Source organism: Styela clava, chromosome 15, assembly GCF_964204865.1.
Source record: "Styela clava chromosome 15, kaStyClav1.hap1.2, whole genome shotgun sequence".
NCBI classification, from domain to species: Eukaryota; Metazoa; Chordata; class Ascidiacea; order Stolidobranchia; family Styelidae; genus Styela; species Styela clava.
The window spans coordinates 1,436,672-1,455,666 of record NC_135264.1 but is presented as its reverse complement, the minus strand read 5'-3'; the positions used below and the strand labels follow the sequence as shown (position 1 = coordinate 1,455,666).

The following is an 18,995-nucleotide window of genomic DNA, read 5'->3' as shown; positions in this document are numbered from 1 at the left end:
TTCAAAGCAATTGGTCCAGTATTCGAAGAGAAAAGCGACTTTTTAAAAACGTGTCAAAGAACAAGAACAAGAACAACATAATATTGAAACGATCGTTATGTCCACTACGTGTCCAATAAGCACGTGCTTAGGGCACCAAGCAATGAGGGGCACCACAGAAATTTTAAAGCAGAATTTTATATAGTTTATCGGTGTTCATTAAAATATTACGAATTCACCAGACGACTAAAACTTCAAAATATTCGGCTATTTTTCGTCTTCAAGTATCATATCAAAAATAAACACTGGGACTCATTTATTGGACACGAAATGGGTCTATGAATCGTTTTCTTAATTTGTTGTTGTTTTTCCTTCCTAGTATTCTCCTTGTTGCTGCATTTTTCTTTTTTAAAAAATTTCTTTTCTTTTCAACAATTGGACCAATGAACTATTTCCACTATGTGGCGGTTCCACGGTCGTATTTCAACGATCTAGTGGTTAGCGAAGTCGGGAGACAAGGTAGACCAGGGTGGTCCAAACCCTGTCATGCTGATACATTCCGTGCGGCTCAGAGATCAATTTTAGCGTATATTTGTATCTAATGGAGGAACGTTTCCGAGTTTTTTTTTTGCTATTTCAAGTGGGGTTGGGATCCCGAGATTCAAACCCCTTTTTCTGACGCCTTGTGCCTTTATTTCAGTAAAAACACTCCTCTGTTTTCAAGGGTCGGCCATGTGATATTAGTGACGAAACGCAGAACCAACTTAACGCCGCGCAATCCATTTTTTTTAGCTAGGTCCCGAAATACCAACTTAGACGGACTTGGTTGGTATTGACGATGGCACTAAGCTTGTTCACGCTGCACGTTTTTAAATTACTCAATATAACAATTCGTAATAAAATGAGTGTCGCAAGAAATGTGACATAAGGAAAACACGGCGAAAACGTATTTCCTTGCCCATCACACAGTGTCTGTTTTAACTTCAAGTACCGTAATATCTGTCACGAAAGAAAATAATTTGAAGCGACATTAAACGCGAGATGCGCAAAATACAACGGTAATTCTCGGGAATTAACTTTAAAATAACTGAAGGCTTTGTATATCTTCTTCAAAAGAACGCCACCCATGCAACATAATAGGCTAATAGTCTGATTAGAACGGTAAACTCTCGTTATTTATTAAATTTGAACTAAGTAAACTAGCGATATTTCGATCACTTTGGGGGTTTCTCCGACTTGCGGCCCGCGAGACCTCCTCAAAAGCTTTTGCGGTTCTTCAACCTAGCAACCTTGAAGCACCCTGGGGTAGACTAATTTCAAACTACAGTTGTGACTTGTATGCTTCGGTATTTCGATTCACGTTGAGACTGGAGGCATGAATCTTTATTGTCACACACCCTCAGGATTAGAGCTCAACCGATATATATATATATCGGTCCGATATTGCGTGTTTGCTGATATACCATATATATCGGCTATATATAACAGTGAAAAAACTAAAAATGTTCGTAAAAGTTGTTTTATTTACTGTTGGTTGTGATTATTTTTAATGGATTACACTTATGTCGTTTATTGTTTTTATAATTAAATTACACATGAGAGGGCACCAAAGTCTTCAGTGCTTAGGGCGCCAAAGGGGCTTAATCCGCCCCTGCCCGTACGCCAAAAGATTACTTAACGTTCCGATATTTAGACAGACAGCGTCCTTTTCAGGCAAAGTATTATGAATACATTTTGTGTATTACATTTCGTTCGTTCTTATCTTATTATTATGTTTCCCCTGATGTCCTTATTTTGGGGTTCATATCGATGGCAGCCCTGAATATAAAGCTAGTTGTATATAGCAAACCACAGACATTTTGAAAATTGTCAAAGCAATGAATGGACACGAAATAAATTGAAGAAAACAAAGTATACGTTTTAGGTAGTATTAGTTTAAGAAATTGCATATCACGGGATATACTGTAACTGCTACTATACAATATTACCATATCATTTCTGCACGGTACACTTGAAAAATTCTTTGGTCAATACTGAAGCTGTTTCTTGTCTTATATTGGCTCTTTTGATTTTTTGACTTAGCGAGATATCTAAATTGCTAATAATCTGTTTTTTTGTGTATTTCGTGCTTATACCAATTCCATCACGAACTTAGACAAGCACCAACCGATAACTGCTTGGAGGTATTAGATAGAATAAGAGTTGCTTCGAAGCGATGAAGAAAGTAAAAGTAGCGGTCGTTATGTGCGACAGCAGCGTATCCACTTCATATTTAAGAACAGGTAGGCCAAAGTATATCACCCAGCAATGCCGTAAATTATTGGCAAGCTGGTATGTAGTATAGTTGATATATATTTTATTTTAAACTCATTCATGGCAAGAAAAAGGGGGCCTCCAGAAGTATCTGTACCAAGATGGCGCACAACCTGAACATAGTAGTTGTACCAGGTTAGGGTTCAGGTTGTGCGCCATCCTGGTGCACATACTTCGGGAGCGCCGAAAAAGGACCACAAACGGGAAAAAACAGGATAACCGCTCTTTTCGATGGTAATATACACTCACGAGCAGTAGATATACGACCATCATAGTGTTGCATACACACTATCGAAACTTTTACATGCTTTACATCGTCATTAAAACCAAATCAAAATATAACCAACGTAGTGTAAGTAATTTTATTCAAACCATAAAAAGAAGAGTGCGGCATAAAAACACTTATTGTTCGATTTAACCGGCACTTACTAATAGGTATTATTTCCGTGTCCTAGGTAGAAAACAGTGTTTCCCAACCGCGAATGTTAACTGCTTAGTTGAATAAAATGTAGTAAAAAAAATGTCGCTATAATATATGATTAGTTTTCCGTCGATAAGTTGCGTGTGTTAAAAGTGTGGTATTGAAAAATACCGGCTTTAAATCCAATGTTCCTCACCTCACCCAGTGTGTAATAAATTGGCTGGGTAATGCAGATCTGGAACAAATAGTAGATCCTTATATATCAATGACTGCCTTTAATATAGATTGGGTCATCATGATGCGAGAATAGTATTTTATATAAGCTGTCCAGATACACTATCTACTCTATTCCCTTTGCATTCAGAGCATCACGCAGATTCTGGAAATAGTTCAAGTCAGGATATCCATTGCTAAAAAAACCAAGATTAAATTTAGAGGTATTGCATCAGTTATTTATTGATTACACAGGTTAGATATGTTAGATCTCCAGTCAGATCAGAGTCCATGTCAATCCTTTCAGGCTATTGAAAAATCACATTGAAATAAAGTAAAAATAAAAAGCAAATTAAATTACCTTTCCAGGACTAGCTTAGTTGGTTGAAAATCTATCATTTGACAATATGAGTGATACACAATAAATAGTAGGCCTATTCTAGTCTGACAGATATCAGATGGTGCATTATTATTTAAGCCTGAATGCACAAATAATATGTAAGTCATTGTTATGCTGAGGATGTGAAATAACATTATATACAAGTGCCAGTCTGGTGGGAATGGATAAAATTCAAAGCATTGGGAGCTTTTTCTACTAAAAAGAAACCACACTATATTTTCTTCATATTCAACTTCGTGGTTTTGAAGTGCATAGATGCGGCGGTCATTATCTTCATTATAAATAAGCATGTAGTTTAGTTCATAATATCTGGCAAGTTTTACATAATTTTTATTAGTCTTCAATGACAATTTTCATTATTATGTAAAACAGTAAAAAAACTTACTTTGCAATTCCTCCTGTTTTGTTGGTTTTGCTGGGAATGTCAGGATTCCATATTAATCTTCCATTTTGTTGTGAAATTTCTTCAACTCCAAAGAGTATTCCAGCTTGAAAAGCTTTGTTTATGAGATACCGAACTTTCCATCCTTCATGCGAGTCAGGTAGGTAAGAAACGAACTCTTGAGCTTTGTATAGCTTCCCCTATGAATAGAAAGTTATTTTTACAATTTATTTGGCTTGATATTCATTCCAATTTGGGGGTAAGGGAATTCGAAGATATAGATCAATTATATCAGAGGTCTCAAACTCGCGGCCCGCAGGACAATAGTTTGTGGCCCCCGTCTTGGTATGAAAGTATAATGTTAGTGCGGCCCGTAAGTCACTCAGCTCAGTTAGAGTGATCGATGCATTTAATATATAATCAGGACACGTAGAGCGAAACAAAATATTTCATAATCTATCCCCCGAAAGGCATATGCGGTACGGTAACCTACTAGTACCGTACCTGTAAGCATGATATTCCACGGACCTTTTCCCCGACCTTAGACCCCCAAAATTGTTTCTTATACGTCACCATTGCAAATTTCTTAGTGCTTAGTTTAAAGGTGGCTTCGCGAGTTGAAGTCTATAAACTGGGGTATATGTTTCACATAATCATTTGGATTCAAAAAATTCATCAACCTGTTTTTCAATAGTACTGGTAGAAAAGTTTAGCCTAGGTATCACTGCTATTTCTAGACTAATTTTTGATTACTGCAATTTTAAGCTACGATGCCCAAGTCATCAGAATGATCATTGGGTTCTTTAATTCATACTTGAATTTCTGAAACACAACCGAAAACTAACAAGGTCCATCGCGGAACTACTAACATTTATGTTTTGCGTATAGAAGAATAGAGAAAGAAGATTTAACTTTCTAAGCTATGCTTTTATTGTGGAAAACCTGATGCGACCCGGACTCACTCAGACTCCGTCTCCCAGGTAAATTGAGTTTGAGACCCCTGAATTATATGGACCTTTGGATCATGAAAGAAGAGAGAATGGAAAAATTATCAAATATTAGTGGACTAAATTGTTTTATTACACTTTTCTTTGCAATTGATAATGGTAATTGGTAATGCTGACTCATTGATTTTATCAATAATAAAACAGACAGATCAAGAATAAAAATATTGCCCACTCATCAATTTCACTAACAATAGAACAGAGAGACTAAGAATAAAAATAGGACTGCATTTAGTTATTGCATAAACATGAATATACAATTAAGAGATAATATAAGTTGAGAATTTTCGGTGCTCCAGAAGTATGTGCACCAAGATGGCGCACAACCTGAACATAGTATGTGTACCAGGTTAGGGTTCAGGTTGTGTACCATCCTGGTGCACATACTTCCGGAGCGCTGAATTTTTAAATTTTCTCACCATCATTTCCCCAGCTTGGAAAGAGAATACAAGTTCCCGTGTTTGCCATTGCTTGTAGCCGGGAAGCGATTCTCCCAAAACTCTTTCCAACATGACTCCATTGCTTGGCTGTCTTTGAATGATTTTCAGGCTATTGGAAGGCGTAACAGTTGTGAAAGTGCCTGCAAATGTTGATTTCCAAAAATTAACTTTGTAAAATTAACCACCAAAGCTTATATTGTAAGATTACCAAGCTTTTTAAAATCAATCATTGACTAAATTGAATTAAAGTCATCATGACTTAGTGTAACTTGAGTCATCTAAATGAAAGCGCGCAGCAGTGTGGCTCATCGTGCTACACGTTAGGGATACGCTCGCCACCGCACCTCTGATTACCCTACAGGGGTTCGAATCCCGTGCAGGGTGGTTATGTGCGAGGATTGCTGGACTCCTCGCCACCGTAGGGTGGTTCACGTAACCGTTGGTAGGTTACGGCTTCCTCCACCATCAAGTCCATGCTTCCCAAAACAAGTAACTGACTAATCCCATACCCGACATGGAATGGTAACTGGACGAGAGGCCGTGGTTCACCATAAGGTTAAGCCGTCTGCTCTCAAATTTCCTCTCCCCCGAGATAAATATTTGAATCCTATCCTATCCTAAATGACTCAGATTTGTACTCAACTAATTATCACTTAGATCCGTGATTGACTCAAGTTGAGGGACTTCTATTCATCATTGCTTTCAAATATGCCTGTGCTCAGTAGCAATAAGGAGGCTGTGTAACCAGCCAATGATATGTAATCAATGTAATTGATATTCAAAAGGATCAAAATCTTCCGTTCCGGCATTCAGGCATTGCCTATGCAATTTATTGCACCCTGGTTGAGGTGGTGGGCATGTGACTCATATGATCTTCACCATCAATGAATTTATATTATTATCTATAGATAATATTTAAAAACGACATTTTTGAGTTCGTAATAAATTATGAATATGTTATTATTTTAAATTAGGTCAAGTTCAATAATCAGCGCATCAGCACTCAGGCCTGCAGTACACAAATGTCCTTCATAGGTTTACAAACTATTTTCCTTTTCGAATAGATTTATCGTGTAATAAACCTTTCACATTTCTAGTGATAATTTTGTTGAAATGATAAAGGACATAATATCCAGTACATCTGATTTTAGAAAATAAGTTGTTATCATTTCGACCAAATTTGTTTGTATTCTAATAGAACTTATTCTTAGAACTTTCATATTTTAGTATCGCAACCCTACCTGCCCAGCGTTCTGCATCTGAGAAGGGTTCTCTCTGGGTTTTGTAGTCAGGCGGCGTATGAACTCATTCATCAGTAGAGCATTACATTTTTCAGACTTTTGAACCAGATTTTCAAATCGTATACTATCTTTTAGATATTCCAGCGAAAAGCAATGCATTCTCAGGAGACTGAAAAGTTCATGGAAATATTGCTCTCGGTTATGAATGTCATGTCTAACCCATTTTAAAGCGGCTTGCCATTTAACAGTCTCAGAGGAATATTTCGTGTTTGCTGATTTGAAAAGTGTAATTATATCATTTTTTTGAATATCACAGAATTCCCCTTTCTCAATGAGTTGTTCAAAGTTGATTTTCATGAATCTATTTAACACATAGCTAACTGCGTTTAGATTAGGTACTTGATGAGTTTCAGCCATATTCTTCAGCATGAAGCAGTTGTCAATCTCAAGATTCGTCTCAAGATTCTTGACATTAGAGAATAATACAGTGATGACTGAATTCTTTGCAATGTTATTACTTTTCACCAGTGGTTCTTCTAACACTGTCTCCAGAAGAAACTTGAAAGGATAAGTCTGGATATTGATGACTGTTACAAGATCGCCGAAACATCTCTCTGCATGTTCATCTTTTGCTCTTGCCCATGTTATCATAGCTTGCCATGATGTTTGATAACTTACATTTGAAACTTTTATGTAACGCAGGAGATCTGGCTTGATAATAAACGGGAACATCTCGGAGGAAATTACTGATTTGAAATTAGTGATCAGCACATGTTCTGCTTGTTCTTTTACATCATGACGATCGTATGCTTGAGCCAAGTTGATGACAAAAAGACAATTGGTTCGAGACAGATTGGTTTCCAAGTAATGGAAGCAAAAATTTGTCAAACTAACCATTTGTAACAGGTTGGATGCTTGCAGGATTTGTTGAACGTATTCCATTTTCAAATTTGCTCCTCCTTTATCAGTTTATACATGAACTATACATTGGGAAATCCCATTTTGATCAACATTCTTCATATCAATAAAACCATCACGAGATTCCTTCATTTTGCTTGAAAACATTGCTTTAAAGTATCCTGATGAGGCTGCCAAGACACAGCGATGAGCACGGAAGGATTTGTCACCAACTTTGACATCGAAATCGCAGAGAATGTTTTGTTTTCTCAAGCTATCGAGTGATGTCATAAGCAAACTGGCTTGTGTTGAATTTGTTTGTTTTATGTAATCTTCATTCATAATCAGTCACCTCAACCTTCTGACTTTGCTCAGATTAGTAACTAAATACTCAAATATAACAATTCTAATGCCTGTTTAAATATAAACAATTTTTATTATATCTTTCTACAGTTCTATTAGTCTATACCCATATTCTGATACCGGTATCCAATAAAAATATGCAAGATAAATTAAAAGGAAAGATAGACATAGACTACTAATTACTAAATAGATAGATATAGTTTATTCGAATACTCCATAATACTGTAATATACAGAAATTTTGAATGGATAATTCTGGAGGGCAAGCAAAACCTTTAAAAAGGTTAAAAACATGAGAAATATCATGTGCCCGCCCACCCTGCCACCAGCACACACACAAAAATAAATTACAAAAAAACTAATTCAAAAAAGGTTTAGGCCAAAAATAATCAAACAAAAGATACTCGAATGTAAGGAACCTCCTGGCCAATGACCAATTCAATATGTACCTATCTACTGGTATATGCCAGCGATGCGCTGTTAATTAAATGTGTATTTTGCGCCATCCCGCAGCAGCGTAAACTGAATGTTACGATAAATTGATAAACAAGGTAGACAGAGTCAAGTCAAGTTTGTTTTTTCCAACCAGTAAAATCAACAACAGTCGAAGATCAGCCAATAAAAAATAAATAAATCAGGTATAATATTGAAAAAGAGAATTTATACAGTTTTACTGGAGACAGATAATTAATATAAATTGTAATAAAAATTTCCCTTTCACGAGAGCCACATAGGGAAAACCAACGAATGGACGGGGAATCCCCGAGGTTATCTGGATTATGGATCAAAGCATGACTGTGCTTTGAAAGATACCCATTGAGGTGTATATCAATGAAGATATCGGATACCCCAGGTTGGGGAATTTTGAAGGTGGTTAGCCACGTGGTTACATTGTGGAATGCCAGGCGATGTCTACTTATGTGGGGGGGGGGGGGGGGGGGGAATCAGGTACACTGGTGTTCAGCGAAAGACCTTCAGGTGTTCCGCGGAAAATTGCTTTTTTGAAGGAATATTACGTTATAACTGAAATTCAACCAGCCGATGAACTTTTACAAATTACACAAGGCTGCGGGTTGATGTATGTAGGTACTAGATTGGGACCTCCAGAAAATTTCCAATTCTTGCTAAAAAGCGCTTCCAATCTTGCTACCGTTTTTATCTACCTATCCTTGCGAAATGAGCTTTTTGAACATGATCGACCTAGGGCTCGACAATATAATCCAATAGCGAATGGAAAATTAAAATATTCGAATGGCATTTTACTATTCGTAGGCTATATCCGATAGCACGCGACCTGTACCGGTGTCTGCTTGGGCACGAAACTCGCGCGCCGGTAAATTTTCTGATAATTGTTTTTATGAGTGTCCGCACACCGAATTTACCGTCAGGGTTTTGCGTTTGTTTGTATATTAAACCACTTATCACCTATTCCGCAATGTCCAATCTAGCAATCAGTGTAGTTTTTCATGGCTTGTTTTTTTTTTCAGAGCTTTCATGGCTTCATGAGTATGACTATCGTCTCCCATTTATTACATTCCACTCCCCACATTATATTTGATTTAATTTGAGTTACAGTTTGGGTGACTAACGCGGATCAAATCCAATTTCTCTGAATAGTGGCAGTAACCATTCTTTGGTTAAACGTAGCTTTTCTAAATCATTGAAACCAAAAGATATAGCCATGGAAATATTCAATATTCATGGTTTGGATTTGCAGGAGGGCCGATCCATGAAGAACCTTCTGAAGACATTAAAATTTAAAAATTAGACTTATTAGATTATGCAATTTTAATTCAAACAATACATTCTTTACGTTCACAAACTACTCCAGACATTTATTTTTAAGCCGTTATCTATACGGAGGCGTTATTCTGGCTCTTGAACGATCTTTTAATCATGTGTGCTAATGTTAACAGTGTTGTCGTTGTTGTTCAGCGTTAGAAAATGAAGAGTTGCGTAAGATTTTCCTAGGTGAAGTTATTGGATTACTTTACTTGTATGAAAGAGGTACTTGAGATTTGGTAATTCAGGGGTGACGGTAGCAGACACTGATATATAACAATATCTTGAAGAATCTCTCTATAGATCCCCCCTCCCCCTTAAAGTTTTTCCGCTGGTTTATATGTGTCATGGCTGGATCTGTAGTTGATGCACAGAGACCAGGAAGATCAAGGAGCGGGCGCTCTGAGGAAAACATTCGAAGCTGAATTAATTTCAAATTTTCTGTTATAGAGGAGCTAAGTTGGCCTTACTGATTTACATGTCTTTTCTTGCCAATCAGCAATTTTGCTTCTCATTTTTTGGGTTAATCTCCTTGTCATGCTGTGGGTTGTTAAAAAATGCAAACAACATCTAAATTTTACTAGGTAGCCTATACATACTATGTTTTCTAAAGAAATGAACGCCTTATGATGAGTACCTGAAAAGCAAATCAAAATAAAAGCGTATATATACATATTTTGAGACACCCTGTATATCTAGTCCTGACTTGTGGTGTTATACAATCAAGTTTTAGCCGACAAATTTCGCGAAAATCATCTATTCGGAGCTGTTTTATTGGACAAAGATACTTTTATAGAAAATGTCAGCTAGCCTAACCTTTATCAGATGATGTTAGTAAATGCTAGTATAACAAGGCGCAAGAAATATCCATGTTAGCTAACATTACAATTCCAAGATATCTAAAATTTGAAAATACAAGTGGACCTTCCTAATTAACTGTATGTGTTTTCGGACGGTGACGAATTAGCATATGGCACTTTTATGTTCTCACTGTGACCAACAGCGGATGGAGTGAAGATAACACTCGTTGCAGCACAAAGATTTGTGACACTCAAACAAAAATACGTACTCCAAGAAAAGGGCTAATGGAAGTAATAGGCATGAGCAGATTGGTGCATGAAATAGGCATAGCACTGTCATATAATATTGCATACAGATATTTCTGGATAGACAGCAAAGTTGTTATCATTTGGTAAACTTCTCCATCTGGAATATTCAAAACATTCGTTGTTTGAAGAAAGAAAGATTTTCAAGATACATATAGAAATGTAACAAAGGTAGTCAAATTCATTTCTGCAAACTGTTTCAAAAACCTATTTCACATGAGAAACTTACATTTTGGCATGGAGGGTCTTTTTAAAGCAACCAGCGGTGTTTTGGCCGAATATTGTTGATTTAGAATTAGATTAATTACGTCGAAAAATGCCACCATCAAAGTCAAAAACACATCGCGCAAAAGGACAACTAAATGCACAACCCGTTAAAGCAGATTCGCCTTATCAGATAATGATTTACCCCAGGTTGGTCCAAATCCTGGCACGCGGGCCGCCAGCGTCCCTCGGTCACATTCCAGGCCGCCCCCAAAACAATTTTGTCCTGTGCAGACAGAACCAAGTCGATGAGATGAGTCGCGCTTTTTATTTAATTTTTGTATCTTAAGCTTGCGTCAAGTAACTCCTCATTTGGAGGGACGTTTTGTGCCTTTATTTTAGTCAAAACACTACTCTAGTTTCAAGCATTGGCGACGTGACAAAAGAGACGAACCGCAGAACTGACTTAGCGCCGCGCGATCCAGTTTTTAGCTGTGTCCGTTGTCCCAGCGTAGACGGACTTGGTTGTTCTTCGGCGATAGCACCAGACCTGTTCGAGTTACAACTAATAAAATTAGTCAAATATAAGCACTCATCATACAATGAGTGTAAAAAAGTGACCTAGGAAAACTGGTACGAAACGTATTTCATTTCCCGCAACAACGTTAAGCCACAGAGTCTTGTGTGTTTTCATGTAATATCTATCACGGAAGAACATGATTTTGAGCGACATTACAAAATCAAACATGAGAAAAGATACCGAAAATACCACGGTATTTCTCGGGAATCAATTTTAAAATAACTGGAGGCTTTATATATATTTCCCTAAAAAACTAATAAGAACGGTAAGCTCTCAGCTTACCTCAGTAAGCTTTCTCCGACTGCGGTAGGCGAAACATCGTCAATAGTTTTCGCGGCCCGTCAATCTCGCAACCTTGGAACACACTGGGGTCTATCGCATAATATAACGGATGCTCCAATTAGTAGGAACAAAAAGTAAAATGCCTCGGTAAGACATGGGTAGAAATAGATTCCAGAAAATCCGTGGATTCGACACGCTTCCGAATTCCGAAGGGGCTATTTCAATATTGGAATTTACTTGAAGTACGCAGAAGGTAACACTATTCATTTTGAGTTGTTGTGGAAAAAGTTTTGCTTCTATATATCATCCGATACCAAAAACACCATATGTGGTCAATATATATGAGCGTGTGTGTACCCAAAAAGTCGCAACATCCCATTTGATTACTATATTTTGATTGATTACGCCTGAATACAAAATTGCAACTCAAACTCCATGATGTAATGTACATGCGCTTTATTGATTTCCAATAATAAAATCTAACCTTTCTTGAGCGGAAGACATGTTGAGTTTTCCAAAATTACGATTTTATGGTATTTTAGGCTATTTCAAGTAATAAATCACACATAAATGCAAAATTTGATCGCAATAACTCAAATTGCTCTCGCCCCTCTTGAGCAGAATTACTTGCTAATGGGCTTTAAAAGTTGTGAAATTTCGTGGTATTTTTTTTACACTGATGCAAACTGCAATGTGGTATATTCAGTGATGGATTGCACATAAATGCAATACTTTGATAGAAGCGATTGGACCACTTTTTCCATTGATTGTCGAATTATTATTGGTGACTTAGTTAACTTAATACAGTCTATTCATAAGAGTGTATGCTAGTCTACTTTTTCAACGTAACTACCGAGAGTGATTGCATATTAGTTTATAGCATGACTTCCGTTATTCCTAAAGTATTTCTGATTATCTGTTGGTATCTGACATGTAGAAATATATTGAATTTTATATTCAATAGATTAAAACATACGGCGTTTGAAAATTTATCGGAAGAGTATGTCATTAATTTTTACGAGGAATTTTATCGTCATTTTCACTGGTTTAAAGTACTGAATCTTTGAAATGAAATTTAGCAACCGTGCTATATATGTGTATCGTGCAGTAGTGGGGACTGCATTCACTGAAAGCGCCAGTGTCGAATTAAAGGCTCAAAATGAAATACACACTGTTTTACTGTTCACCTTCAATTATTAATTCTTACATGCATGTAACAACGTCAGCCAACTAATCCTAATGAAATGTGAGGAAAGTTTGCCAATGAGATTTGCAACTTTTTGATACTTCAATACAATACAATTTATTTCGGCATTCAGAAAACACAACACTTGGTAAAACCATCAAAACGTAACAAAAATGCCCAGAAAACGAGCAAAACTTATGAATAAAGTTTATAACGCGCAATACACGCGCTCGTTTGCCTAAATTAACACAAATAATACATTTATAAATAATAATAAAAAGACTCGATTAGTTGAATCCTTTGCGTTTCATGTGCAAAAAAGTGAGTCACTAGTTCACAATAATGACAATAAAGTTGATAGTGTGTCGGAAACAAACGCGTTTTAGAAAAATTAATGCATTTGGACAATAATTAATGTGATTAAAGCGAATGCAAAATAAACACAAAATAAACTTGATAGCGATCCGCATGTTCGATATTTTACTTATTGTATATGCGCTTAATTAATTTCCAGTATAAAATCTCGCCTTTCTTGAGCGGAACTCATGCTGGAGGGATTTTCAAAATTACGATGTTTATGGTATTTTTTAGGCTATTTCAAGTAATAGGATACACATGAATGCAAAATGTATTCGCAATAACACGAATTGTACGTTATTAAATTTTGCCCCTCCTAAGCGGAATTACTTGCTGATGGCTTCGGAAATTGTGAAATTTCGTGTTAATTTTTCTACACCGATGCAAGCTGCGATGTGTTTTATTCAGCAATAATCTGCGCATAAATGCAATATTTTCCTACAAGCGATTGGACCACTTTTTGTATTGATTGTTGAATTATTATTGGTGGTTCATTTTTAACCTAATACAGCCTATTCATTAGAGTGTATGCAGGCCTACTTTTTCAACGTAACTACCGAGAGTGATTGCATATTAGTATATTTCATGACTTCCGTTATTCCTAAAGTATTTCTGATTATTTGTTAGTATCTGACATATATATAGAAATAGATTGAATTTTATATTCAATAGATCAAAACATCTGGCGTTTTGAAATTTATCGGAAAAGTGTGTAACTAATTTTTACGAGAAATTTTATCGTCATTTTCACTGGTAAAGTATTATATCTTTGAAGTAAAATTTACCAACCGTGCTATATATGTGTATCGTGCAGTAGTCCCTGGTGAAAGCGCCAGTGTCGAATTACAGGCTCAAAATGAAATACACACTCTGTTTCGATTCACCTTCAATTATTAATTCTTACATGCATGTACCAACGTCAGTCAACGAATGAAATGTGAAGAAAGTTTGCCGATGAGATTTGCAAATTGCATTGAATTCGCATTAAATTGTGCGAACGATCGCATTTTCACAATATATATCTGCCGAAATTCCAAGAAAATTTATGAAAACAATCCTCACGTCACACTAATTTATATAGAGAGTAATACGCCCAGAATGATTATCATAAAAAAAAAAAAAAATTATGATATTTTTTAGGTAACGATTCATAGAAACGCAATTGACGGAAACGATCCATCTGGAGGTGGTTAGATTTTCATGATATCACAATGTTTTTTCATAAATTTTGTTATATATAATGTTCCATTGGCTATGTTTAATTTTAAAAAATGTTCCGGAAATAATTTTAGCATATAAGGCTGGCACGCTACAATCATACCGGGGCACCTTTGTCGATGTTTATCGGGAGAAAAACATCGCGAGCAGAGAAAATGGCATCGAAGATATTCAAGCTTTTGTTGATTATACATATTGTGGTGCTTTGTGTCTGGTAAGTATGTTATGATATAATACATTATTTATGTTAGATGAATGAACGAATATATTATGACTTTGATAATCTATTTGAATAATATCCTACAAAAAAAAAACGTGCCTGAATAATCATATAACACTGAAGTCCATATCAACTTGTGAACCTAAATCTTTTCAATTATATAGCAATTTGATAAATTACCGCTGCTTTTCACAAATCTATTTGAAATTTGTGCTATATTTCTTAAATTTAATCAAAGTGGTTCGAATCGTTTTATTTTCTCATTTCTGTAAAACTTGGACTAGCTTAATAAACTAATTGGTTGTTTTCAACAATTTTAAATTATTTACGTTATATTGCAGTGCTAAGAGTATCGAAAACTCCAAAGGAACGGATAAGGAGGCAGGTAAGAAAATTGCTCAAATTGAATAAGTGGGATAATGCCCGTTTTTTTTTAATTTATGTATACTTAAGTAGCCTGTAATGCGAACAAACTATCGTTCATTTGTAAACCTAATTTTAGCCTGTATTTATTAATTGATATCAAATGCGAAATATATTGCGATCTGAGTTGAAGCTTTTTTTGCAAACTCGTCATTCAATTTTTTGCCTTGAATTGACGTAAATTCTTAAAATTACCGCTCTGTAATCTGCGTTGCTCGCTTCACCTGCCCGCTGTAACACACAAATACATTGAACAAAACATATTTTAAAAACTAGCTGCCATTGTTGTCGGCCTGAGTTGTAGTTAAAATCAAGAATCATAATTGAGCCTACAGACACAAAAATTAATCTCGACTCATCAAACGAAAGTTGCGCCGAGCGTTGGTCATAGGCATGGTGAGCATCAAAACTTATTCTAGTTATATACTAGAACATAATATACTAATATATTAAAGTGCCGAATTGCTGAAACAAGTGCTCATAAAACCTGATTAGAGTGAAAAAGCCATCGGAATAATCAATTCACTCCTTACCACATTATTAGTTACAATATGTATATTCTTTCATTTCAGAAAGTCCAAAGTTGGTGTCAAACAACCTCAAAGATTCCGAAAAAATTCTTCTATGGCCATTAGGTTGGGATTCAAAAAATCCAAAGTTGGTGTCAAACAACCTCAAAGATTCCGAAAAAATTCTTCTATGGCCATTAGGTTGGGATTCAAAAAATCCAAAGTTGGTGTCAAACAACCTCAAAGATTCCGAAAAAATTCTTCTATGGCCATTAGGTTGGGATTCAGAAAATCCAAAGTTGGTGTCAAACAACCTCGAAGATTCCGAAAAAATTCTTCTATGGCCATTAGGTTGGGATTCAGAAAATCCAAAGTTGGTGTCAAACAACCTCAAAGATTCCGAAAAAATTCTTCTATGGCCATTAGGTTGGGATTCAGAAAATCCAAAGTTGGTGTCAAACAACCTCAAAGATTCCGAAAAAATTATTCTATGGCCATTAGGTTGGGATTCAGAAAATCCAAAGTTGGTGTCAAACAACCTCAAAGATTCCGAAAAAATTATTCTATGGCCATTAGGTTGGGATTCAGAAAATCCAAAGTTGGTGTCAAACAACCTCAAAGATTCCGAAAAAATTCTTCTATGGCCATTAGGTTGGGATTCAGAAAATCCAAAGTTGGTGTCAAACAACCTTAAAGATTCCGAAAAAATTCTTCTATGGCCATTAGGTTGGGATTCAGAAAATCCAAAGTTGGTGTCAAACAACCTCAAAGATTCCGAAAAAATTATTCTATGGCCATTAGGTTGGGATTCAGAAAATCCAAAGTTGGTGTCAAACAACCTCAAAGATTCCGAAAAAATTCTTCTATGGCCATTAGGTTGGGATTCAGAAAATCCAAAGTTGGTGTCAAACAACCTCAAAGATTCCGAAAAAATACTTCTATGGCCATTAGGTTGGGATTCAGAAAATCCAACGTTGGTGTCTGACAACCTCAAAGATTCCGAAATGATTTGATATAGTTTAAATTCAAACTATTCCGAGGACCTGATGTACATGCAACTATGGATAACCCCTGATTCAGTTAATTGCCCAATTTAATCACAGACATTCAAAAAGATTTGATTCTATAATATTTTTGATCAATTATATTCGTGTATTCAGAGGCTTAAATATATATCCCAGAATAATATACAATGCATCGAATAGTGCCTCATTTTTATATAGGTGTATTCACAGAGCTGTAGAGCTCAAGATCAGAATTGAAAGCTTTTTTAGTCAATATAAGAAAAAGGGATGTGAGGAATTAGCACAGTACACGCAGAGTTTTTACCAACGATCGCCTGGCATTACGTTTTACTAGAATGCAGTTGTGGAATTTTAATGTCTTTTTAGGGTAAAAAACACAAGGATTTTCATTAAAATCGCTCTAATGACCTTTGAAGTTCACCGGATATGAACAGTAATCCTTACAGATTTTACAGGTGAATATCAACTGCAATTCGTAGTCATCTGCGTCATTTCATACCATCATGTACATTAATTTTGTGATTTTTCAACTCCCATTGATTCGTAGTAATCGTCTAACAACTAAACTAAACCAAACTTGGTGAGAGGTCCTATGCCCATTTAGGCCCTGAGCGACTGGATGTTCGTTAAGTCTATCCCTCAGAGCGGCGGCTAACGTCATAACGGAGCAGTTTGATAGCACATAGTATGGTAACCTAAATATATATTCGAGAAAATAATACAATGCACGGAATAGTTTCTTATATAGATATCATGTTTGTCAGCCAACAAAAAACTAATTTACAGAGCTGTGGAGCGTAAGAGCAGAATTAAAAATACTTCTTTAGTCGATGTAGGAAGAAAAGTATACGAGAAATTAGCACGCTATTCACAAAATATTTACCGGCAATCGCCAGGCTTTACGTATTGCTGTAGTCTGTAATGCAGTTGTTTTATTTTAATGTCATTTTATTAGGGAAAAAAACACAAGATTTTTTGTGGATTTCACAGAATATCATCAGTAATCCTTAACGGTTTTTAGTAGTGGTTATCAAGGCAGTTCACAGTAATATTCAACAACGCTAGCCTGTGAATTTAAATTCAAAATCCAGTAAAAATCACCGTAAATATCCTGGCATTGAATTTTACAGGGCATAGCAGTAAAACTTACAGGCTGTGTAATTCCATGTAACAAGGTTCATTTATAATATAAATGTAAACATAAAATGAATGATAGAACTTTAAAATTGAAATATCATGTGAGAAAAATTGTCGTGCGAAAATTCAAAAACGCGATATAGACAACATTTTTCTGCTGATGTCTTTGTTGGCAAGGTCCTTTCACACAGTCACTCTAAAGAAGTCTCTTCTATAGACACTGATCTCATAAGAGTCGCGCCTAACTCGAATGTGAGTTATCAGGAAAACTCCTAATGTGATTTTTATTCTATTTTTTGTTAAATAGTTTTTGCGTTAATCGCTCACATTAAATGGACTTCGTTGGTGAGACTCGAATTTTGAAAAGTCACCTCGCTGAAATGAAACGCAAATTAGTATGTTCCGTCGATGACGTAGTACTGATTTTTGTAGTATATTCTGAGCCTACAATAACACAGCGGTTTGTTTAAGCAGCTGTATTTTCAGATACTATCGGTCGCAGTTTTACCGGCACGTTTACCGATGCAACAGACCCACGGCAAATGTAAAAGTTCCCGCACAATGTTCAATTTTGTGAAAATAAAGTCTCCGTTGTCAGTAGTTGTGCCGTTTATTTTTATTTAAAGATCACTTATGTTATGAAAAGATAATTCTTATATACTCAATCTAAGGTACCCCTTGAAAAGTTGAAAAGTACCGCTCGGGGTATGTATAGGGTAGGCTTACCGCAGTTTCGGAATCCCCTTCTAAACCAGGAAACCAGCTTAACCTTAAGGATTTATGCGGAATGCGTGCTAGGCTTTTCTAGACAAAAGTATCTAACTGAACAAACCTAAAGTGAGTGACATGAGACTTGTATAAATATATTCTGCTTTTCTTTATAAGTCGGATCGTTGGAGGTGAAACATGCCTTTTTATTTGATCAGATATAATATTATTAGTGCAGGAATCCTGTGTGAGACTGTTAGATGCATGATTCAAACAGGGATGGAATTGCAATAACCGCTGTTATTCATTAAAAACCCATTCTACGCGCAAAAAGAAAAGTGATGTAAAAATTTTTTTTTCAACATTAGCTCTTATGGGGAATGTGATCAACGGAGCAGAAATTTGCATTTTATGTAATTTTCTAGATATCTTTCATTGTATACGTGAGCAGTTTTGAGGATAGAATATATTTGTTACATCTTTTTTGATATTTTTATTAGGATAAACATGGTCAAGATTTTTAATAATCGTTCATTGAAATTTTAATGAGCGTGGTGTTTCCGATGACGTCATTCTCACTAGACCATGAGATTCTGCAACGCGCCG

General features: G+C 35.9%; 1 protein-coding gene across 2 annotated transcripts; it reads right to left on the bottom strand.

Annotated features, from left to right (window-relative positions):
- Window positions 1–2,770: 2,770 nt before the first annotated feature.
- On the bottom strand, window positions 2,771–6,923 carry LOC120333681 (E3 ubiquitin-protein ligase DTX3L-like). 2 transcript variants are annotated; one of them, XM_078120523.1, is made up of 4 exons: window positions 6,793–6,923; window positions 5,132–5,292; window positions 3,712–3,908; window positions 2,771–3,123 (listed from the first exon to the last, which is right to left on the bottom strand). In XM_078120523.1, the coding sequence occupies exons 2-4, from the start codon at window positions 5,222–5,224 to the stop codon at window positions 3,054–3,056; spliced, it is 360 nt and encodes a 119-aa protein (XP_077976649.1). In that variant the 5' UTR covers window positions 5,225–5,292; window positions 6,793–6,923; the 3' UTR covers window positions 2,771–3,053. The 2 variants fall into 2 exon arrangements, with proteins under 2 accessions (XP_077976649.1, XP_077976648.1); XM_078120522.1 differs by lacking the exon at window positions 6,793–6,923 and adding an exon at window positions 6,394–6,533.
- Window positions 6,924–18,995: the final 12,072 nt, after the last annotated feature.